Raw genomic sequence first — 25,058 nt, 5'->3', positions numbered from 1 at the left:
CATTTGGCTCCCCCCTCTGACATGACAGCAGCAAGAAGCCACCACAAAGCCCAATGGGATCAGTGGCCAGACACTGGGATGGGGCAGTCCAAAACTAGCACAGGCTGTCCAGAGAGGTGTTGGAGATATTAAAAACCCAGCTGCACATGGTCATGTCCACATGGTCGTGAGCATCAAGGAGAACCCAGTGCAGTGATGCTGCCTTTAGCAGGAGGTTGCGCTGGGTGATCTCCAGGAAATCTCAGATCTCCTCAACCACTCCATGCATTCCTGAAGCAATAGACAAACAAGCACAGCAGTAACTACACAGTGAAAATGCCTTGAGCAATAGCACTTGTCCTCCAAGCCCACAGCACATGCAGAACACCTCCACTTCCTCAGTCACAGCATTCTCGTGAGGTATTTCCTTATTTATTTAAAACTGACACCTAAAACCAAGGGTGCTGGGTCCCAAACTATGGATTAGCTGCAACAAGGTTCACAAGTCATGACAAATCCAGTTCCTTCTGCTATCTCTGTTAGCAGGGATCACAGAGAACTGTTGATACTTGAGGAGAAACCCCATGCAAACAGCTTTCTCAATGCTATAGAAACAACACATGGGAAACCGGCATGTCCACAGTCAGACCCTCCATGGTCCCATCAACCCCATAGAAGGTCCAGACAGCACCTGACCTTTCCGATAACTGCTAATGGCAGAAAACAACATTGAGACTCCTCTACCTTTCTAAAGCACTGGAGTAACTATCACCATCACCAGTATTCCCAGCCCAGGAGACAACAGAATCTGCAGCAGTGATGGGTGCCACAAGTGTTAACCTCCTGAAGGTGCAGGTATTTGAAGCCAAACCCTAATGAGTGGAAATCACATGGAAACTTGGGGGGAAAAAAAAGTCACCTTGGAAGTTCAGCTCCTTCAGGAAGCACCATGGCTATGAACCATACGCAGGACAAGCTGCACAAGCATGCTGAGAGAAGGGGCTGCCTTAAGCTTATCAAGCAATTATTTTTTTAAGAGTCAAGGAAAACTGAGAAGGTTTTAAATATCTGGAATAAAAGAGTGAGGCATTAACTTTGCAGAGAGAGGAAAATACCCCAGTGAAACAGGGACTCAATGTGTCAATGAATAGCCAAAATAGCTGACTAAAGCTTCCTGAGAAAATAGCATAAGAGGAGGAAAAGCAGATGTGTGACACAGCAATGTGTCCAAGCAATTGGGCCTCCAGCAAGGCCAGGAGCCATGGATCAGCTCCTGGCTCTACCACCACCCCAAGGTCTGGTCTTGAGCCATTTCTTCCCTCTTCATGCCTCAGTTTCTCCATACTGCCCCTGCACAGCCCTTTGCCTCCTTACTCTTCCCAGAAGAGAAAGGGACTATGCCCAGCAGTCAGATGAAGTTACACAGGTCCATCCTACCATGTTGCATTTCTTGGACCAAGCTGGTCTAGTGAAAGGTGTCCCTGCCCAAGGCAGGGGGTTGGAACTGGATGAGCTTTAAGGCCCCTTCCCACCCAAACCAGTCTGGGATTCTATGAAAACCAAGTTGGCTGTGGATCCAGAGTGCTCCAGCACAGTGGCAGGAAAGTACTTGGCCACAAGAATCACCAGCAAATGGAGCAGAGCTTTCTGGAAGCTGTTAGAGGTGATGCCTGGGCAGGAGAAGGTGGTCAGGGCAAGCAGGAAGACCAAGGCAAGGACAAGTTTTTGAATGCCTCTAAGTGAGATCCTCATGAAGAAGTGAGCTCAGGCATACGTGGTGTCACAACAGCAGCCACAGACAGGGACCTTTCACCGAGGTTAACAGACCACATAGAGGATAAACCAAATACTTTGATAAATGCAAGTAAAGCAGTGCAGGGCCATTGGCAGGAGGAAGAAGATGAGAAGGGAGCACCTTGGGCTGGCCTGACTTTGTGCAGCAGTTCACTATAGGATGTAGCTGTAGTAAAAACATGCCCAAGGCATTTTGCCTAGTGCAGGGACATCACAACAGCCATAACAATTCTATGATTCTATATTCTATGACTGGCCAGGAGCACTGCAAGAGCTCAGAGCAGCACCTGGAAAGATCCTCCCAGGCAGGGGAGCTGGTCTCCACTGATGGATTGAGGGTATTCACCTGAAAGCACCCGGGGTAATGGGTAGCCCTGGGCAGGAGGTGCCTTGCACAAAGCAGCAGCAGCTGAAGTATCATCCAACATGGGCTGTGACAGTGCCACCAGCCACCACCCCTGTCCCACCATACTGGGTATCACAAAATCAGGTAGCATCCTCAGGAGAGCAGAATTATGAAGAAGTCAAGGAAAGGACAGGACGTAAAGGAGTCGGGTAAAGGGAACATGCAGCCTGGATCATAGGGAAAATGTCCTGGCACTGAACTTGAACTGAGTTGGAACCAACTCCAGCAGGAGAGATAGAGCAGTGCTTCAAAGGGCCTGCACAAAGCCAACTAGATAAACCAGTGCAGAGGGGAGAGTCTCTGGCTTTCAGGGAGCTGGGACTGGTTTTCCTTTTTCCACCTGTGCCTGAGGACTAAAAGAGGCAGAAAGCTCCGCAGAATGAGCAAAAGGTAACCTGGCATTTTCCTCTGATTTCTGGAAGGAAAGACCAATTCCTCCAGAACTGATACAGGGTCTGGAGGCTTTAATCTATGCAAGTATATGATAAAGCAGACACTTGCCTGCACTGTTCGCTGATCCACAGGCTTCTACAGGAGCATTGTCTGCTGGTGGCTCCTGTGTATCAGGGCATAGGTGAGGATTCCAGAGAGGCACGGCTGAGTGTGTGTTCAGCTCCCAGAATAGATCTGGGCTCCCAGAGAGCTCCTGCTGCTGCTTCTGATGCTAGGGAGACTCTGGCCTTGCTGAGAGGGAAGGAGGGAGAAGGGGAGAGGAGCATCCCCTGGTTCATGAGTCCCCTGCAAGCCCCAAGCCCCAGCACAGTGTGAGTCACCCTCCAGTGGGACCTGCTGTGTTGCTCCTCACTTGCTCATTTCATTGATGACTCAGGATTTAGGAAGCACATTTTAAATCCCTTAATGAAATAGAGAGAGCAATTTCGATCCACGTGTCTTTCTTTTTAAAACTTCAAGTGATGCTTGCACCCATCTCCAGCCTTTCTTCCCCAAACACAGAGGCAAGTGGCGGCAGGGACCAGGCACCTCAGAGACATCTAGAAGGGCAGGAGCATCCCCACTACCCTGCACATGGAACTGGGCATGGCAGCAACTGAAACCCTGCCAGACAACAACCTCTATCCCTCTGGCATTCACGGGCAAGGAAAGGGAGGTGAGACATGAGGACACTGTCCAAGATGATGTCCTCAGAGCCTGGCGGTGTCCCCAAGCACCTTGCTCCCCCCTGGTGTGTGCCTTCCACATGTCATCTCTTTCGGATTCAGCCAGGCACCATCTTTAATCTCCTTCCTTTGTAGAGGAAACAACCACACAGGCAGAGGCAGTGGCAGAAGGGAATGTTGATGCCAAGCCCACAGCTCCTCCGTGCAGCCTGCCAAGAAGCAGGATTACCTGCCAATACAGTTAAGTGTTGTCTCAAGGTCATTCCACAGCTACCTTCTGCCCCTCCCAACACAAGAATCATAGAATCACAGACTGGTTTGGGTCGGAAGGGACCTTAAAAGCTCATCTAGTCCAAACCTACCCCCACCCCCACACACACCCCACGCCCCCCCCCCCCCCCCGTAGTGAGCTGGGACATCTTCATATAGATCAGGTTGCTCAGACCAGCTTCCAGCCTGGCCTTGAACATCTCCAGGGATGGTACATTTACCACCTCTCTGGGCAACCTGTGCTAGTGCCTCACCACCCTCATTGTAAAACATTTCTTCCTGAGCCAGGCTTGCACTGCCCTTGCTGTGGTGGAAAGCGCTCTCCTCTCCCCGAGATGCTCAGAGCCCTTGGAGCTGGCAGAGAAGTGCAGCATCCCAGGAACACCTCCGAAATGCTCTGGAGGAAAGGAAAGGCAGCAGGACACCAACTTCCCCAGTACTTTTACCCGGTGCAAGGTGGACTGAGAGGATTTATTAGCCAGAGGTACCCATGTCCCAGTTCTCAAAAAGCACCTTTCCAGGAGGTGTAAAAATGCAGCCTCTCAAACTAGTAGAGCAACACCCAGCTGCATCTGGGCTATGGCTTGTCCAGTGCATCGAAACCAGTGTAGGGAACAGCAGGAAGACTTCTCATTTTCCCAGTGGCACTCCCAGTGATGCACGTCCCAACCCTGGGACCCCAACTTGGTTGCCAGGCCAGGGTGACCACAGGGACACACATGCAGCCCTGGCTCCCTTTGGCCCTGCAAAGCACCTTTGTTAACATTTTTTGGCCTTTGCAAACCTGTGAGAGGCTGGGCCAACACGAGTGCCTGAAGTTATTCTGTTAATTTCATGTTTCAGGCACTATGTCAGCTATTTTGTAAGTTGTTAAAATCATCTATTTAACAAGCCCAAGTTACACAACATATATAAGCCACAGGCAGGCTTCTCTAGGACAGCTCATCTTCACAGTTGGCCTTGCTGGTCCATGATGAGAATTACCACAACGTGCTGCAGACAGAAAAGATGAAGCTGATGGAAGGGACTGCTCTGAATTCCATACTTCAGCCAAGCTATGTTGATAACAGACATGGGTTGGAAAAATGGATGCTCACGGAGGGGCTAAGGCAGAGGTATTGATGATTTATTTATCCCCACCAGCAGACATCAATCCTGTTGTACTTTTTCCTCTCCTAAATGTTGCCAAGCATAATCTCAGTTTATCCTTTTCTGGGCAGTGTCCCTGGGTCAGCGAAGTTATTAGTAAGGCAGAAGGAGCCTCATGCAATTATTTAGAAACTATAACAAAATAATCCCCAAGGACAAGCAGCTGCTTGCAGGTGACAGCTTTCTAAGTCATTCCAATAAAATCTGGCTCAGTAACTCCCAGCGTAATCAATGCCCACACAAACACAAGACATAAGAACTGAGGATGAGCTATTTTCCATGCTAGAAGAGGATCCTGCAAAACAAACTCATAAGCCACTGGCGACAGTGGCCTGTGCTGCCAACCTCCCATCCATGCATGGTCACTGTCTGGGACCTCGGCACCCATCTCAGCATCCCTGAGCTGAGCTCCCAAGCCGAGCCAGGGGGATTCCAGGAGGATTTGGGCATGGGCATCAGGTGCTTGGCCCCCAGGGTGGGACATGGTGGGGGGACCAAGGCTGCAAGCCCATCCCACCCATTCTAGCTCCTCACCACTGGATCTTGGTGGTTAGTGTTTTCAGGCACAGCCATTCATCAAGCTCCATGTCTCTGCAACATGCTGCAGTTATGAGTAATCGGGACTTGATGCCTGATTGTTGGAAGGAGAATGAAATTCAGAGCTTGGGATGAGAGAGGGTTGTTTGGAAGGAGGAGGAAGATGTCATTTCCCTGCCCCAGCTAGCAGCATCCCTCTGAGCAAGGGCCAACCCACCCAGAGCACCCCAGGTCTCAGTTCACCATGTACCCTTCCAGCTCCCTGCCTCTGGCACAGGTTTGGCCAAGAGACCAAAGGGCTGTGGAGTGCTGCCTCCTCCCTTGCACCAATCCAGCCACCACCACAACCTGTGCCCAAACCCCCAAAACAGCCCTGCCCAGGCTCCAGGCTGGTACAGCCCCAAGTGACCCTGAAACATGAACTGGAGGCAGGATGAACCCTCAAATCCCAAAACCTGATTTTCCAGCTGGATGAACCAGACTGCTCAGCTGAAAATCATGGTGGTAACTCCTGCTTTCTATGTGGCCATGCTGCAAAGCAGCTCCCGCGTGGGAGGGAGCTCTGGGCACCTCCAGAGGCCACCCTTGCTGAAAAGCAGGTCCCTTCTGCCTGTGTGCCAAAGGATGAGGGGGATTCAGGAACAGAGAACAGGGGTGATTAAGAAAGGGTAGGTCACACCAGAACAAAATTGAGTGGCGGCAGAACAGCCAGGCTGTGGCAGCAGCACTGCTTGCCCCGATGGTGAGAAGGAAAGGGCTGGTTCAAGGGCAGGAGGTAGGATGTGTGCCATTGGGAATAAGAAAAGGGCCTTGGTCTGTTGGAGCATGGCATTTGGCAAAGCTGAACACCATGGCAGACCATGGGGGAATGCGTTAAGCCATCAGCATTTCTGCACTGTCAGCCCCAGCCCCTTGTTGTGGTGATCCTGCCTCCTCCTGCCTTAACTCCAAAGGCTCCAAGGAGGGGGAGTGAGTCCCTGCCCAGCCAGGGGAGGATGCCAATGAATCCAACACATTCATTCTTCAGCAGCTAGCTCATCCCACCAGCCCTGGAGCCTGAACCTGCTATCACACTTGTCTGCAAACAGCACTGACCCTGTGCATGCAGAGGGGCATTGACGCTCATCCAGGTTGGGTTTGAATCCAGTGGAAGGTGAAAAACATGCTAAAAACTATAGCAACATGCTATTGGACCATTCATCAGGAAAGGAGAAGGAAAACATGGCTCTACATGAGAAGTAAATTGAGGTAATCCAGGGAACACAAATGAACCCCTGCAGCCACCCCCCGGCAGAGCAGCTCAACCCACACTTGCAAGCTGCAGGAGCTCGTTGTGTCCTCCCAGTAGCAATCCTCACCGGAGACACCACAGATCCAGACAGGAAGACGCCCCATGTTTCACTGCCTCCCACAACCTTGCTCAGACTCCAGCCTGAACCCCCACCTCACCATGCCAGGACATCATCCTGTGAGCAGGTGGGCACCACCCTGCACAAGCTCATCTCACCAGAGGCTGAACGCTCTCTTCTGGTTGTTCACCAGCCCTCACATCTTGAACCCAGGAGAGGAGACCTTGGTGCCCTCCTAGGGGCTGAAATGCAAATGTAAATGTGGTTCTTTGGATAATTGGCCTTCATCTTAACCCAACCTGTATCTGATCCCAAGAAAGAGATGGGATGGATTCTCCTGGACAAGCAAACCCCATTAGCAGCCTCTCACTCCAGAGCGCATCTCAGCAGATTCCCCTGGCCCTGCTGACAGGCTGTATTCATCTGGTCCAGGCCAAGACAGAGCATCACTAAATTTTGCTTCCTCTTCCTCAGAGCACACCCTTCACAGAGGAGCAGAGATCTGCCACACATGTGCATTGGACCAAGGAGGAGCAACAGAGACAAACCTCAGTGCCACAAGCTGCGCTGGCACAGCCCTCGTGCCCACCAGTCCCATAGCACCCAGTGAGACCCCTCCTCCCTCAGTATCCTTCCACTTGGCACATAAATCATAGAATCACAGAATCATAGAATCCCAGACTGGTTTGGATTGGAAGAAATCCTAAAGCTCCTCCAGTCCCAACCCCCTGCCATAGGCAGGGACACCTTCCACCAGACCAGGTTGCTCCAAGCCCCATCCAACCTGGCCTTGAACACTGCCAGGGATGGGGCAGCCACAGCTTCTCTGGGCACCCTGTGCCAGTGCCTCAGCACCCTCACAGGGAAGAACTTCTGCCTAAGAGCTCATCTCAGTCTCCCCTCTGTCAGGTTAAAGCCATTCCCCCTTGTCCTGTCCCTACAGGCCCCTGTCCAAAGCCCCTCCCCAGGTTTCTTGTAGGCCCATTTAGGAACTGGAAGCTGCTCTAAGGTCCATCTTTGGGTTCCTCATCAGTCAAGGTAATGAGGAGTGGCTCTATCCTCAAGCTTACCTTCCTACCAGGAGAGAAAGCAACTCTGCTAATGAGCGTACACCAACAACCCCAAATACACGAGTCCATTTGCACTCAGACTTTTCCGCCCCTTGCCACGAACACTTCCCTTGCCTCCCCCCCTCCCAGCATCTCCCCAGCCTCTTCCTACCCTGCTCCCCCCAGCCAAGCTGCTCACCCTCAAACCCCTTGCAGCTCACACCACGCTATGGCAGACCCACACTTCAAAGCATTTCTTTACCGAGAGCTTGTCCAGGAAACTTTGTTTTCTTGACTCCCCTTGTACTGCTACATGCCTGTAATAATTAAGTCATGCATATATTCAGATGCACGCACGTACAGATGATTTACTGCAGAACTTCTCCTTGTGGAAGGATCTCTCCAAGCCATGCACTTGCTGCTCATTGGAGCTTCTCTTGGATGAAAGATCCTGTCAAAGCGCTGGCAAAACCACTGAAGCTTGTAAACCCTCTCAGCTCAACAACATCATCCAGGGCGACAGGCACGCACAGGCGTGGGCACCTTCTCTCTGTGTTTCCACTCATCAGATCCTGAATTAGGCAAGTAAAGGTGCAGGGAGGAGCAGCAGACCTCCAGGCTCTATGTTCACCCACAGCCTGGGATCAACAGCATGCTGCACACTCTGGTTTCCACCTTATGTTTTCTTCTCTTCCTTGATTACAGCCTGAAAACTATCACTGAGACTTGAAGGAGCTGGGTTTAACTGTTTGCAGAATCAGGGCCATGATGTGGAGCTGAACATGTTGCTATTTATAGCATGGAGCCCAGAGCTCAGCATGTGCAGGGGGTGCAGCATGGCCGGGTTGTTCCTAGAGCCTGCTTTTTTAATGTTATGCCTCATTTTGGGAAGGTGCCAGTTGCCAGATCCACATGGCATTCATGCACTGCCTGATACTCTCAAACATGACGTACTTTTGTTTTAATCCTCGGGCATACCAGCTTATACATGTTTACACTGGTTTATAGGTGAAGTTCTGTGTTTTTTCATGGAAAAGAAAAAGGAAAGGGAAGGGAGAAAACTGTCAGCTGAGCAGTCAGCTCTCACCCCGAGCACCTGCAGTGAATGACACTGTCCTCCATCATGAAGTGTGCAGCCCACGGAGTGTCAGCACCACAGCTGCAGCTCAGCCACCTCAGGCTGGGGACCACCATGCCCCTGAGGCATGCAGGGGGATGGCAGCACAAGAATGAGGGTCTCCAGGAAGGTACTTCAGGTGGTGTCCCAGGAACCTGATCCCCCAGGAGCACCTTGGCAGGGAGCAGACCCACCATCTCACCCCTGCACCCTTCACCCTGCCCTACAGGAGAGGGCTCAGCATGGCTGGTCCTTCCAAAGCCTGGAGAAGGGAAGGCTCAGGGGAGATCTTCTAACAGTCTTCCAATATGTAAAGGGGCTGACACGAGAGCTGGAAAAGGGCTTTGGACAAGGGCCTGTAGGGACAGGACAAGGGGGAATGGCTTTAACCTGACAGAGGGGAGACTGAGATGAGCTCTTAGGCAGAAGTTCTTCCCTGTGAGGGTGCTGAGGCGCTGGCACAGGGTGCCCAGAGAAGCTGTGGCTGCCCCATCCCTGGCAGTGTTCAAGGCCAGGTTGGATGGGGCTTGGAGCAACCTGGTCTGGTGGAAGGCGTCCAGAACAGGAGCAAGATCTGGCCAGCTGGGCCAGTCACCCACCCACTAACGAGCTATTAACAACCACCCCACATGAAGGACCTGCAGGAATATGAACAAGGCTGTCCGCAGGGGACTTAGTAAAACCCAGCCCCTGCGCTGGCCATCATCCAACCAGAGCTCAAAACACCATGAGAGAGCAGTTCTCTCAGTCTTCTGGCCCAGAAAGTGGTTCCCTGAGGTTATAGAACATCTGAGTCAAACTATGTAGATACAAATCCTCATTCCTAGGATCCCAGATGCTGGCTTTGTACCCGCCAGCCAAGGCATGATGCAAACATGACCACGATATGCTTTGAACTGCTCTTAACTCTGGAGGAACAGCAGAGCTTCTTGCAGAGCAACATGTCCACCACAAAAATATTCGTGCTCCTAAGAACTGACCTCTTCATCATCCTCCTTAGTGGCAAGCAGTGAGCCCATCATACCGAGATGTGAAACCTGCTCATCCCCAGGGAGCTGATGGATCTGAGCAACCTGTGGGTCAGAGGAGGCTACAACACACTCCTTGGGTGCTGCCTTGGCTTTGTCCTGTGCCAGCTGGAGGGAAACGAGGTTTGGTCAGGAAGGAGAGAAGAGGAAGCACCTGACTGAGAAGGATGTATTCATACAGACACTTTACAAATTAAAACTGCTGCTTAAAGAGCATAGACATGACTTCAGCATCGAGGGTAACACTTCAGGGGCTGTGCTGAGCATCCCTTTCCCATTGTTGCTCAGTCAAGATCACAGAATCCCAGACTGGTTTGTGTTGGAAGTGACCTTAAAGCTCATCCAGTCCCAACCCCTGCCACAGGCAGGGACACCTTCCACCAGACCAGGTTGCTCCAAGCCCCGTCCAACCTGGCCTTGAACACTGCCAGGGATGGGGCAGCCACAGCTTCTCTGGGCACCCTGTGCCAGCGCCTCAGCACCCTCACAGGGAAGAACTTCTGCCTAAGAGCTCATCTCAATCTCCCCTCTGGCAGAGTTAACTCTTTCAGAGATAACTCCTCTAGGCCTAAAAATTCACATTTAGTCTCATACTAAAGGTGATTCTTTTAAAAACAGGGCTTAAAGCATATCAGCAATACATTTTGGAGCTGCAAAGCTCCACAAAATGAATATGCCACAGGCATTTGGAAGGTGACCCTAATGTCTGTGCTCCTTTGACCCTTGTCCCTCTGCTGACCCTGAGGACACTGGCCCTGCTCTTCATCCTTACCCTCCTCGCCTGCCTCTCTCACCCATCACTGCCCTGGGGCACAAAGATGGGTTCAGGAGGGTTGAGAGAAGGATGGGGGAGCACAAAGTGTCCCAAGAGCCCATGGGTGAAACACCCCGGGCCACTGGAGACCGACCACGCTGGTACTGCTCAGCATACACAGAGATTTTAGCCTGAATTTGCATCCCACTGCTCATTTGGAGGTTTGTAAAAAATGTATATATCCCCCCCCCGAAAAATGTTTAAACAGAGGAAAATGTATCAAAACATTATCTATGTAGGTTACAGGTAAGGCTTTAACTAGGAAAAGCTCCTTGAGGTTTGCCAGGTTCTCTAGCAATGGCATCTCCTCGCCACCCCAATGCTGTGGGAAAGAGGCACCCGTTCTCTCCAGATCACCTGTTTCTCATCCAGGCAGGCCAGGAGAAAGGAAAAGGGGGATCAGAAGAGGATGGGGATGGCCAGTCCTGCGCTGGCCTCCAGGACATGCAAGAGGCTGCAGCAGCATGAGAAATATTTACAGGGGCTCAAGCCAGCCAACCACCACTAAATATTTAGGCATCAAGCCCCATAAAGGAAGCACAAGACACACTACAGAATAAGTTGAGCACATTAGAAAAGCCTGGAGGGGAAAAGCAGATTTTTTGGAACATGTTCTCAATCTCATTAATTGGGAAGACAGCCTTGGAGGGGGAAAAATAATGATTTTATTCCTCCCCAAACCATTATCTGCTATTCAGAGTGTATCATATGAAAACAGTTATATAAAAGAATAAATTACATTTGGAATGGCAAGAACCCCAGAATAAAGCTAGAAACTCTGATGTTCCCATATAAAGATAGGAGACAGTTATCTGTTCCAAATTTTCAAGTTTTCTGCTGCACCACTTCGAAGTCACGACATACCAGCATGGTCATATAAAGTGGACTCCACCCATGTAATCTTGGAGCAAGCAGTAATCCCCTAAACTATCAATTTAACGTATGGGGATACAAAATGAGACAAGAATGTACTCACAGAGAGAGCAATGCATTAACGATATGGCAAAAGGCACCAGAACGTGCACACAGGAATTATCTATTTAAAGTGACATTTGCATCCAAAGACTGGATCTGAATGCATGCAGACGCCATAGATTCTTCAAATTAAAAGGCCCTTTCTAGATCCAATGTGAACTAATTTTCTTGTTTCATTTTCTCCTATTTGATCAGGCACGTTTCTTGGCCAGTACCAGGGAAGCAGCTCTTTCACAAGGATTGTTAAATGAAGGTTGCTTCTGAGCAGCTTTCCAGCCCTTCTCGCTCAGGATCTCCTGAGCAGCAAAGGAACAGGGAGGGTGCAGGGGCAGCTCTGCATGGGTGCAAGGCTGGAGCCACATAGGGTCCCCTCTGCCTGCAGCATACAGAGATGCCCCAGCCCCAACCAGGGGATGTGGGTGTGAAATGCAGCATCCCCTGCACAGGAGGTCCCAAGCTCCCCCTTATTATATCTGAGTGGGTAAAATCCTCCCTTTTCACTCATTTTCAGTCCCAGACTGGTTTGGGTTGCAAAGGACATTAAAGCTCATCCAGTTCCAATCCCCTGCCATGCACAGGGACACCTTCCACCAGACCAGGTTGCTCCAAGCCCCATCCAACCTGGCCTTGAACATTGTCAGATATGGGGCAGTCACAGCTTCTCTGGGCACCCTGTGCCAGCGCCTCAGCACCCTCACAGGGAAGGAGGATGTGATCCCACAGGATGCCTGGTCAATGTGCTGTCACATTTGAAACCACATAAAGAGCCGGTTCCTCACCTAAACTAAATGACATTCAAAGTTCAGCAGAGATCTTTCAAAGTCCCTATTCCAATACAGAAATAACGGGCACATCAGGATCCAGGGAGCACCCCAGTATCTCCATGTGCCTCCCACCAGCCCTGTGGGCCCCCACACCAATGGCACAAGGCAAAGAGATGGGAATGAGGATCAGAGCTCATCTTCTATCAGATCAACACGCAGTTTTGAAACCAGCTGAGTACTGGGGCACAGAGCCCCCTTGCCACCAGTCTGAAGAAATGGCTTATTTTCTTCAAAAATCATTAGAAAACCTTCCAGAAACTTCCTTCACACAGACCACGAGGAGCACCAGCAGCACCACATCCAGCACCACACTGGCTTCAGTGCTGCAGCAGGCAAGCAGCACCACGAGCAAGCACCCTGGAAGGCAGCCAGCAAAGAGACCTGTCCAAGCCTTCGGGATGGCTCCACAGACAAACCAGGTCAGCTAAGTGTTTCCATCCAAGCCAGACAGTGACTAAGAGACGGCATTAATTTGTTACTCAGCCGAAGTTAAACTTTTCAGACCCAGCAGAGCCAAATGGTTATTCCAAGTGAAAAAAAAAAAAATATTGTGGGATGCATTCCTTCACCCTGTCCCAGGAATACCCAGGGATTCATGATTCCAGGATGGAGCTGACAGCTCCTTCATATATCACAAAGATTAACAAACTAACCTTTCTGGTTTTCTTTTCACTCCCCAAATGCTATTTACTGGTTGCAGGAAGACACACGTCACGTTTACGCAGCCCTCCGGGTGGGTGGAGGCTTGTACAAGCTCCACATGCTGTTACTGCAGCAGATCAAATGAGCACAGAAAACAAAGATTTGTTTTATTGGCATTACTGCTGTCAGCACAGAGAAGAAAAGAGGATGAACAAGGGATCATCCACCTTCCACCCCTTTCTGGATTCAACATAAGGGCACGCATAAGCTTTACTGAGGGATGTGAGGCTGAGAAACACAACTGGACAAACCCTTCAGTCCTTCGAAGCTGTTCCAAATCTCTTTGAAATTCAACAAACTGCCCAAGCACCTGTGAGTCCTGCACTGCCTGCTTTGGACATCCACACACACAGCAGGGACGGGGCAGCACCTCCACGCTGGGGTGCAGGGACCAGCACACCGAGGCGACGGGGCAGTGCCTGATGCCTTGCTGAAGGGCAGGTGGGGGATATCACCGGCAGCTTTCACTATCACAGCAACAGCCTTTTTACTTATTTTCTCCTAATAGACCTCTAGAAAATGATGCTTTCATGTGCCAGACCCAGTGCCAGGCAGGCCTCATGCAGAAAACCACATAAGGTGCCATGAAATGCCAAGAGGGTGGCACAGTGGATGCAGGGGGAGCATCTCCAGCCCCAGGCTGAGGTCCCCTGGACGCCCCACAGCACTGCTGCCCTCCTGAGGGCAAAAATACAGAGGATATTTCATCCCATCAACCTGGAAAAATGCCTCACAGCAGAAATCTAAACAAAGGTATTGCCACAGAGACCACATCCAGCATCATCTGAAACACCCACTTCAGGGAGCTATGAGCAGAACATGTCTGTGATATGACACAGCCTTGGTACATCCTTATGAAGAACACAAAGTAATGCCAATATCTTGGTTTATAAAGCTTTCTGGCAGTAGGTCAGCCCAGGTGAAGTCTCTCAGCTCCAGCATCCCTCTCTGCAAACCTTCAAGCTAAGCTCTGCCAAGGTGCCACACTGCAGAGCTAGGAACCAAACTCCCCTCTGCCACAAATCACAAGACCCTGCACACCTTGCTGTGGCCTGGCCCGTTATAAAGCACACCCATACCCCTTTCCTCCATCCCTCAGCACCTGTGGATCAATTTTAATTCATAAGCAAACAAGTTTAAGAAATCTCTTGTAGGTGGGAGGGTGATGGAAGTGCCCACAGAGGCCCCCAGCCCCAGTAAGGACCTTTGTGGCTGCGTGCTGTCACTTGAGAGGCAATGGTCCTCACACCTCCCTAGACAACGAAGACCAGGGAGAAAGGTGATGTGCTGACTCCAGCAGTCTCTAGTAAAGCTCTCACCAACTTCAACCAGGCTGGGCACCCATGCACAGGACGACAAGCACACGAGAAAGCAACTGCATTCATGCAGGTCATCCCTCCGCGGCAGGAGATGCAGGAGTGAGCTGAAACATAGCTGCTGCAGTGGCAGGTAACACATCACATGCTGCATGCACAGTGCTCACCTCCCCAAGCTGCTGGGGCTCCTGGGGCTGGGCAGGGCCCAGCTGATCCTCCTCCCACCACCCACAGCCTTTCCTTGTGGCACCTACTCCCTGATCCCCACCCTGCAACTCCTGCCTGTGTCCTCACCTTCACCCTGTCCCACTGGCTCAGTGGGCTTGGGAAGCCTTAAAATGAGCATAGCATTGATCCAAACCAATGTCCCACTGAAAAGACCTGGTTGAAGCAGGGGTCCACAAGGGCTTGGAGCTGGCTGCTGCGAAGCCCACTGGTGTGATCCCTCCTCCACCATGTCCCTCCTTCAGCATGTCCTCCTGCTCACAGGGGTCTGGGCATCAGTTGCTTCCTTACAGACTATCCACTGAGCCCATCTATCTTTCAGCCTTCATGGCAGGCAGATCCACAACATCTTCATGAACCAAGTGAAAAAAACAGCTGCCTTGAATTCACTGACTTCAAATCTCTTTGGTACCCCCTTAATTCTGGTATTAAATCACTCACCATCTCTGTAAAGCTCAGAGCTGCACAGGGGCCCCTGCTTCTTCCTTATCGTCCTGTCCCTTCTCCTCTCCTTGTCATCCTCCTCCCCTTCCTCCCTGGTCGGCTGGGCTCTCCCTGCCAGGAGGGCAGCACCCTGTCCCGAGATTCCTATCCAGCCACCCGCAGTCTCTCCCAGCAATTACAGGCCTCTGCGGCTGTCCCAGGGTAAGTGGCAATGACAAACCTCGAGGCAACTTCCATGGAAATGTCTGTGTTCAGAGGCAGGTTTATCTGCCCCTGCTTTCTCCTGCCCAGAGAAGAGCAACCCGCATGCACTGGCAGCATGGTGATCCAAAACAAGCTGGTGGAGAACAGCAAAATGACCTCAATCTGCTAGAAAACAAGGGTATGGGTATTGCCCTGGGACCCTGCATCACACCAGCAGCCGTGGTCCCCAGCAAGGGCAGGTCTGTGGAGCCAGGGCAGCCACCCCAAAAGCAGGGTGACAGCTGGAAACAGCACAGGGTTTGTGCAAGCTGCGTTTGTATGAAGTGATCCTTTAATGGTGCACCGAAATAGTAACTGGTGGGTTTTTCTAGCCCCCAGGACAATATTCGGCAGGCACACTTGTGCTGTCTGGCTGCAGTAAGTTGGGGGTGCTGGGCTGAAGGAGAAGCTTCATACACCAGAGCTCACGGTACAGCATAACCCAAAGAGGCACAGCCCTGGCAGTGTTCAAGGCCAGGCTGGACAGGGCTTGGAGCAACCTGGTCTAGTAGAAGGTGTCCCTGTTCATGGCAGGGGGCTGGAACTGGATGAACTTTAAGGTCCCTTTCAACCCAAACCAGTCTGGGATTCTATATCCTTTTATGTTTTGTCTAAAAGCACAGGTTCTAGGACTGCTCCCACGGGAAGCCCACCCCTGGCTGCCCCGGCCAAGGGTTCAGATATGCAGGGAGCAGGAGGAAGACAAGCCAGGTCTGCCCGCAGCCTGGCAGTGGTGAAACGGTTGCAAGGGAAGAAACAAAAGAAATAAATCATATTTTGTCCATGCTCGGTAAACACTCGCTAGAGAGTCATGATTAAGCCTTGCAGATAGTCTTCCATGGTGGCACTCTGAGGCTGTGGGGTGACCTGAGCCCCTGCCTGTCCCCTACCCTCTGGGAGCATCCCAGCACCTTGGGATTCCTGGCAGCAGCAGAGTGGGTATGGCTGCCTGCTACAGAAATGGATTGGGAAAGGCAATATGGGGGCAAAAAGGCCCTTTTAAGAGAGGAGGGGAGAAGGGGAAGTTCAAGAAAAAAGAAACAGGGAAGAAAAAGCTGCTGTGTAAGAGATGCAGGAAGGGGGGGGGGGGGGGGAAGAAGAAAGTTGAAAAGAAATCCCTGGGGAATTGTGGAAGAGAAGAAAGAGAGCAGACATGCCAGGCGAGCCAGAGCGAGAGCCAGAGAGCAGGAAGCGCCTAACTAGGATGGAGACAGAGATACTACAGGATGGCCCTGACGTCATGCCGGAGCTGCAGCGGTTTCCAAAACAACTCCAAACTCCAGCGCCCAGAAAAGGAGTGTGAAGTACTGGAGAAGTGGGGCTCTGCACTCAGAGGGAGCTGGAACAGAAGCTCCAGAAGTCTGTGGAGCTGAGCCTGCTCCCGGCTCCCTTTTGGTTTGCACTGGTGGGCTGGGCTCTGGGGAGCCGGCAGACATGGAGACAGGGGTAATTGTAGAGCCAGGCAGCATCAGTAAGGAAATTCCTGAGGGTGTTTTCCTAATTGACATGGACAATGAAGTTACAGTCCCCCAAAGTCCCTTTCTGCAAGAAGGTAAATGCTGGATGCTCCCAAGAAACAGAGCCGAGGAGTGAGCAACAACAGAGGCGATGACCCAGAGGAAATAAAGCTGCAGCAAATGAAACCACACACAGAGTTGTCCCAGTGGCAGCAGCACAGCTCTGCCCCAGCCTGTTCGGATTAGGGGGATTGATGTCTGTGCTGGCCGGGGTGGAGGACATGTGGGGAGACCTGCCAAGGCGCTGAGCAGGCTCAGGGCTGTTTGCAGAGGGTAGAGGAAAAAATGAGAGGAATGGAGAGCAAAGCCCCACTTGGTCAGGCTGTGAAGCCCCTTGCCTGTGATGGAAGCTGCCCAGCGAGTGCTTCCAGCCCATCTCAGTGGCCAGATCCTGGCAGGGCAATGGCAGGCCCAGCTTGGCTGGGCAACCCACTGTGTGAGGGACTGCAAGACTCAACAGTCACAAAGACTCCGAAAAAATACATTTCTTGTCTGCATGGACAACCTGGCGACCAAGCAGCTTCTCACCCATGGGAGGGAATCAATTCACCCTCATTTCAGGTCAGGATAGTCCAGCACAGACTTTCTACAGGACCCCAATATCAAGGACAAATAGCACAACTTCTATGAAGCCCTTCTGGAAGAGATTTCTCTGCCAGAAGGATGTCAGCCAGATGAGAGAAACCCATCTTGATGCCTTCACTGGCATCACTCTTTGAAATGATGCCCAAGCTCAGGAAGATGCAAACCTCCAGGCAGGACTGGCATCATCAGTGCTCCCCAGGACCCTTTTAGTAAGGCTGGCCCAGGCATGTGTGTCAAGGTTCCCACTCACATGACCATGGTCCAGCTGAGACTGGGAGCTGGTCCATCTCAATTCCACAGCCATCACCACAGCACCCACAATATCTCCATCCTTCTGCTAGCCCTGAAGACAGCCAGGATGCCCAGGATGCCCCTGGGACAATGCAGGTGCCAAGAGATTACTTTCAACATGCATCCTCCAAGATCAGAGTTAACCAGGGCTTCACAAACTGCTGTCTCACCAGCTCTCTTACTTCTCTTGTGCCTGCAACTTTGGGGAAGCTTTGAATTTTCATGTCTCCTCAACCACAGGAGTGTTTGTAGCAACTCTGTGGGCAACCTGCCATAGGCTGCAGGCAGCTCTGTAGCTCCTTCCCTTGCCTACCTAGCCAAAGCCAAGCCAAAGTTAGCAGCCTGAGTGCTCCCCATCTTTGCTCTCACAGCTTCCCCTACTGCAAAGCTGGAGCCCACTGGCTTTCACAGGACCATCACTGATGTTAAATTGGCAAAGCTGTAATTGGGGCTGTCCCTGTGCTGGGGTTGATCCTGGGATTCAGGTATCCTCAGCAATCCAGGCCTGCATCCTGGTGGGACACATACAGGAGAGCAGTAGCTGAATGCAGCTGACCTGGCCACGAGTCCTGCTTCCAAACTTCATCCCCGTGCCCAGGGGAATCGTTGATAAGGAAGCGAGACTCCTGAGCAAGGGCAGTGCCAGGCAGGAGATGCAATAGCTGCTGGATTGGTCATGGGTGACTTGGAACTGGCAGCACCTGGGAACAGGGTGGCCACCGACAGAAGTCCTTACCTGTCGGCTTCCCGTGGCCCTCATCCCTGCTCCTGTGTAATGCTCCTCCCACCCGGGGGCGAGGAGAGCCTGACTCACACACTACAAGGAATTAATAAGTGAGCAGAGAAGCCGGGCTCATCCCATGCACCAGCAGCATGAATCACTGCAGCGCTGAGTGTCTCCTGTATTGTTCCAGTACTGAGTCAGTAATGCTGTGCAGGCTAACAAGGGGAGAAATTAAAAGTTATGGCCTGTGAAACACAGCAGCACTGAGAAATGAGCAAAGAAGTGCTTCAGTAAGCAAGCTAATAGGACTGTGCAGAGGCCCAGAAAAGAGATGCTCTGTGCTCCATCTTCGCCCTCCACAGATGTGGCCCCCACCATAAATCAAACCTCCGTCACAGGCAGGCTCACTGCCTGCAGCAACACACTTCACAGCACCAGTTTTCTTTCTGTTTCAGAAATGCCACCTCTGTATTTATCAGTTTAAATTTACAACCTTCACTGGATGACGTGGTCTGGTTCTTCCCACCCTGTGCAGCTGGCACACACACAAGCTCATGGCTTCCTGCTGCCCCCTAATTCACAGTCCTGGTCTGTTGGTTCCTCCAGAAGTACAGAATGGGATTTTGAAGGCTGAGGAGGAGGAAAACAGTAACTCCCAGCGCAAGTTCTGTCTCAGGGCAGGAGAACATCCCCCTTCTCAAGGGCCAAACCTCTCCAGCTCCCCTCCAGCTGCCAAGCTTGTTCCATCTCTCTCTGGTAAGCAGAAATCATTGCCTACTCTTCCCAAGTGTGCCAACCCCTATTTCCCATCCCACAGCAGCTCCAGCCATGCAGTGCTGCCTCCCCAGTGTGAACAGCAGCTACAGGCTGGGCCTTGCAAAATAGATCATACTTCACCTCAAAATAAAGCTAAAGACTCCTGCACTCAAACTGCTGCAACAGCCTCCTTTGTAAGGTGGGAATGGAGCATCTCAAGTCCTTCCAACGTCCCAAAGCCCCAAGAGCTGCCAGCATCCCCCCCTCTATTGACCCATGCCCTGCTGACCATGGTGGTGGTGGTGGCTCTGGGCAGGTCCCAACATGAACATGATGTGACGCCTATTTGTCCATCATCCAATCCAGTGTCATCCAATCCTCAGCGACCCTTGAAAAGCTTATCTCAATGAACCATCAACTCAAAACAAAACAAAAAGCACTCAAAAAGCACTGAGCATGCGGTTACACGTCCTCTCCTAAAAGGATCTAATTCAGTTCTAATAGGACAGTTATTATTATACAGTAAATGAATGACAATTGATTATTAAGAGTGTATTCATTGAAACTGGGGAGTTGGGTAACAAGATACCTGCCCATTACATAGCTGTAAAACCACACTGAATACGCTTCTAATGACCAACTGGTATTTGCTTAACATTCAATATCCATCACTAAGAAAGGTCTCCTAGATTTAATAAGCCTCTGTTATTTTATGTTTAATTAAATACCATCCATTATTAAAAACATATTTAACTGAGGCCGAAACCAGTAAAAATTGTATCTTATAACACAGCTGCTAAACCTCAAATATCTTCTTAATGATTAATTGGGTTTTAGCACATGATCGCTGTCCTACTGAGAGTGAATGGAAAGCGGAAGCTCAACCATTCGGGGAGCAAAGGGCTTTGCTTCTGCAAACAATTCTGCTGGTTAATTCATTTAGCTAATAAAAATAAAACTGAGCAGTGGGAGCCTCAGTTCCTACAAGCCTGACTTTGGAAAATTCAGACTAGAACACAGCTGCTTCCACTGCACCGGTTGGGCAGTGCCAGGCAACCTGTAGGGCTATGTCCTCCTGCACCCAGATATCTGGGAACCAGGGGTGCATTCCTGGATGCCAGGACATCAGCAGGACTTCTCCATGTCAGATCTATCCCAGCTTCAATGTAGAAGCTCTGGCACAGTGGGCTGGGGGCCTCCTAATGGGACAATTCCAGTTGGGGTTATGAATGGTATCCTGTCTGCTTGGGCTGGCCAGCTGGTGAGGTTCAGTGGGTCATCACACCTACCAGCTTCCTCAGCAGAAAGAAATGGTGTCTGGAAGAAGCTGAAGGTGGATTCATCATGTGCCATAGTTTAACCCCAGACAGCAGCTCAGCCCCACATAGCTGCTCACTCCCTGAGGTGGGATGAGGAGAGAATCAGAAACTTATGGGGTGGATAAAGGCAGTTTAACAGGTAAAGCAAAAGCCACACACAAATACCACATGGGCAAAGCAAAACAAGGAATTTCTTCACCATTTTCCATCACAGGCAGGCAGTCAGCCATCTCCAGGAGAGCAGGGCTCCATCATGTGTAACAGTGACTTGGGAAGATGAATGCCATCACTCCCAGTGTTTCCTCTTCCTCTTTCTTCTTCCAGCTCTATATGCTGAGCTTGATGTCCTATGGCATGGGATATTCCTTGGGGCAGTTGGTATCAGCTGTCCTGGCTGTGTCCCCCTCCCAACTCCTTGTGCACCCTCAGCCTCCTTGCTGGTGGGGTGAGGAGAAGAACAGGCCTTGGCTCTGTGTAAGCACTGCTCAGCAGTAACTAAAGCATCCCTGTGTGATCAGCACTGTTTGCAGCACAAATCGAAACCATCACCCTATATCAGCTACTGTGAAGAAAATTAACCCTACCTCAGCTAAACCCAGAACACCAGGATGGTCCAAACCCTTGATGTTAAGAAACAAGAGGCATTTTCAGGCTAAGAGACCAAAGAGCTCCCAGAATCAAGGAGCCTGCAAACACAAGTCCAGCAACAGCCACAGACTAAGGACAGATGCTTCTGGCACTGCTTCATGCCCTCCACAACAGTGACAATGGAAGTCACCCTGTCACCCAGCCCTGCACACCCACAGCCATGCACTACCCATCACGTTCATCACTGGGCTCAGGAACAGCTGATGGAGAAAAAAGGCCTCCTGGTAAGCTTGAACAGGGAATACGGAGAAGTCCAAAGCATGTCAGCACTTGGGAAAAATTCATTCCACCTCAGTGACCTCCAGCAAGAGGATTTGATTTTATTGGTTTTGTTTTGAAAGCCCTTGAAAGCAAAATCTGATACTAGCAAAGCATTAAACATAACAGCAGATCCCCACACAGACTGCACAAGAAAAAAAATACAAATAGAAACAGCAAGAACAAATATAAATGCAGAGAAAAAAAAATCAAGAGAGGTAATCCAAGAGGGTCCTTCCCTTCCGCTGTTCCCCTCCTAACCTCAGGCATGCTGGAGAAATCAGGGTTAGTGAGTGGGGTGAGAAATGAGTCAAGAGCCTGGAAGGTGCCCTCAGCACCAGGCAAACACAGTGGCAACCTTGTGTTATGAGCTCACCCATTTCACATGGAGGAACCCTGGTGTCAGAGCTTGGTTTGTGGAGCTCTAGTGAGATGCACTGAGGAAGAGTCACAGTGGAGCCGCTCAACCCAGTGGGGCAGCTGGATGTGGTTGGAGGTAACCAAAGCTCTTCCCCAAAGTCATGTCCTAAGAGTGAATCATCATCCTGCCATGACTGACATACCAAAGGGATAAGAAAACATTCCCAGCATCTGACGAGGCACTGAGCTATGCATGTTTGGGGGTTTCTAAATATCTACCCTGAGCAGGCATCTTTGGAGGAAAACCTCTGTGTTACTCAGTGTTTCTGAAAACAAGAGACCTCTGGAGTCCAAGCATCTCAACCAGAGGGAAATGGTTCAAAGAAGACCCGGGCAGTTGCCTGTCTGCCTTGTGGGCAGGCTAGTTAGAGGCTGACTCCACAAATACTCCAAGGAGAGGACATAAATGAGAAGAACCTCTTGGGAGGACACTAGTGGAACAACCACGTCACCAAAGAACCTCTCCCACCTCCCAAGCCTGAGCACCAGGAGGAAAGTCTAGTTGGTTTTTATTTCTTTCTTCAAGCAGTATATGTATATGTATATATCCAAATAAACAAACTACCTACTTACTCTTCACAACATCCCTCCCATGAACCAGCCACACTGCAATGGTAAACACTCCACAGGAGATTCCATCTGAGTTGCTTCAAAGCCATGCAGCTGATTAAGTAAATAGCAGAGGTGTATGTCTGAGGAATATGGTGATGAAGGATGTCTCGATCTCCAAATCAGCCTTGGAGACCTTGCTGCAATATTGACTACTGCTCCACAATGCCACAGAAATTGCTCAACACCTGACATGTCCTATCTCATTCAGAAGTCAGTGGATGGGAAGAATCAGGAGGAGGCCTCTAGTGATACTTCCTTAGCCCACTGGAGGAGAACTCATCTCTACTGGGCAGTGCTGGACTTTCCTTTTTCCCCTTGTTCAGACAGAAATCTTTGCTCATCTTAAAGAAAGTTAATCTCACTTTTGATTGACTCTTCATAAGGGTACAAGAGCCCTGCAATCTAACATTGTATTTTAGTTTCTACACATTACTTTCATGGGGTTTGGGAGGCCTTGGGAGCTGCACCAGCACAAGCACAAGGATTTGCCTGTTTCAGATCTCTCCTCTGCAATCTCACAACCCCATGGTTCCCATGAAAAATTAGTTACAAACACCTTTTCTATCAAAAGCAATATGATCCCATGCACATCTTCAGCTGGGGCTCCAGAATATGTCCTGTTGAGTTCAAGTGTTGCCAGGAAAACACAGCACAGCTGAAAATGGAAAGGGTCCCAGGCGGGCACCATGGACATGTGGGATAAGGAATGGAGATGGGTGAAGCAACCTTCACAGAGAACCCTCTACAAGTTTACTTCCATAACAGCAAGTACACCCCTTGGCCCAAAGCTGAGATGAGGAGAGCCAAGCCCTCTGCGGAGAAAGACAACTAAAACACAGGGCTCACGACAGAGCCAAATCCCACTTCCATTTCTGCGGGATGTTCCTTATGCTACTTGGGAAGTACCACCAGGCACAGGTTTAACATCTTCCCTTCCATGTCTGCCACAGAGGCATTGCCCCAGTCAATGCAAGGTGGGGCTATCTCCAAAACACCATTTTTCTCCTCTGTTCTGTACACCCATTCGCATGAGCCAACGATGCTCTGGTGTTGCCCATTTCTCTCTATCATCTAATGAAAGGAACCAAAATAGCCAGCCCAGACCTATACATCTGCACCACCAGGTCTCTATTTTTACAGACAAACGCCACCCCTCCTGTCTCCATGCCTCAGTTTCCTCCACTGCAAAGGAAAAACAGGCTGTGAATGCCTTCCCAACCCAACCACAGCAACAGAGTGAGGCTTAATTCATTTACAGCCTGCAAACCACTTTGAGAACCTCCACTGCTGCATGAACCCAGTGCTGGTATTTGTTTAACCTTGCGGCGCAGACGGAGGCAGGCACCCAAAGCCACAGCACCACTGGCTTCTCAGAGCCTGCCTGGCCCCACCGTGGGTAGCAGATGGATTGGCTGCTGTGAAACAACAACTTCCTTCTTTCTTTTTGCTGGAGTTAACTGGGGTTTAGACTGGGATTTTGGTTACGTTCTGTGGCTAGCCTTGCTGGAGACAACCACCCCCCTGATGCTGGGGGAGTACAAGATGTCTAAAACCACACAGTTGGGTTTATTTGGATTCCAACCTTCCCATCATTCAAAACCCTGGGAAAATTAATAGATACTGCTGGGATGAAATTTTTGGTTTGGAAATAAGTGTTAGACTGGGGGCAAGTAGTTGTCCAGCCAACTTGCCACTGGCTGCCTCCTGCCCTCATCTTGGCTCTCTTGTGCTTTCCCATCCATACAGTCGAGCAGGAGTTTGTAGGGATGACAGTGATGTGCATGGCCTGAGAGATGCTCAGGGGCTTGCAGGCCAAGTGAGGCACAGAGGCACGCACGGAGTCTTGCCCTCACCAAACCCAACACCGCACTGGAATGCAGAAAACTGCAAACAATACTTTAATTTGACAGTCACTCAACAGTAGCTCCAGCCATGGGAAATACTGGGAATGGTGCATGCTTGGGAGCGCCTACACACAGCATGTCCATCTCCAGCCTAATTCACTGGGTTGGAAACCAGGCTATCTTTATCAGAGCTTCCAGCACTGCCAGGTCATTCCCACCTGCCTGCCCTTGAATCAGCAGGAAGTGCCGCAAGGCACCAGGCAGCTCTGGGTTAAAGTAGTGCTGGAACCAAGCAGATGCCTGCAGCCTCATCCTGCCACACCACATCTCAATGGCCACAGAGCCCTTTCCTCCAACCACAAACCTCATCACTGCCCTCTCCACCTCCAGAACTGTTGTACTGAATGGTTTTGTCCCTCCTCTCCATAATGAGGATTCCAAAGCACATTCTAGCATGGTGAACCCTCCTGGCACTCAGCAGCAGCTGGGCCCCAGCTCCCAGCACTATGCCGTGCCTCCATCCTGTCTCCCCATCCACCTCCAGCTGCCATCCCATGTCTGGAGCTGTGGCAGGATGTATACCCTGTCCTACCATGGGGATGTGCTCAGCCACAGAGTCTGCATACCCTGTGAACACTACAGGACCCACACCCGTGTCTTCTTCTTCCTCCAGGAGCTCATAGACCCTGTGCTTTTAACCTGCTCTGCACCATGAGCCCATCACCAGCAGACCTGTGGGGTGCCT

At 50.8% G+C, this 25,058-nt stretch overlaps 1 protein-coding gene across 10 annotated transcripts in view; it reads right to left on the bottom strand.

Moving 5' to 3' along the window:
- LOC101878352 (ankyrin repeat and fibronectin type-III domain-containing protein 1-like) overlaps positions 1-25,058 on the bottom strand; it is a 222,179-nt gene that overhangs the window by 77,332 nt on the left and 119,789 nt on the right. The window contains exon 1 of one of the 10 annotated variants that reach the window (XM_031050266.2): positions 15,094-15,163. The exons of 5 other annotated variants lie outside the window; for them this stretch is intronic. In XM_031050266.2, coding sequence (XP_030906126.2) covers positions 15,094-15,096 — 3 coding nt within the window. In that variant the 5' untranslated portion in view covers positions 15,097-15,163. Of the gene's footprint in view, positions 1-7,913; positions 7,985-8,012; positions 8,195-15,093; positions 15,164-25,058 lie in introns of those variants that run through there. 4 more of the 10 variants (XM_031050265.2, XM_031050267.2, XM_013129400.3 and 1 more) reach the window with 4 other exon arrangements.

This window comes from Melopsittacus undulatus, chromosome 8, assembly GCF_012275295.1.
Source record: "Melopsittacus undulatus isolate bMelUnd1 chromosome 8, bMelUnd1.mat.Z, whole genome shotgun sequence".
In the NCBI taxonomy this organism is placed as follows: domain Eukaryota; kingdom Metazoa; phylum Chordata; class Aves; order Psittaciformes; family Psittaculidae; genus Melopsittacus; species Melopsittacus undulatus.
The sequence above is the reverse complement of the archived record's forward strand: the minus strand, read 5'-3'. Positions and strand labels throughout refer to the sequence as shown.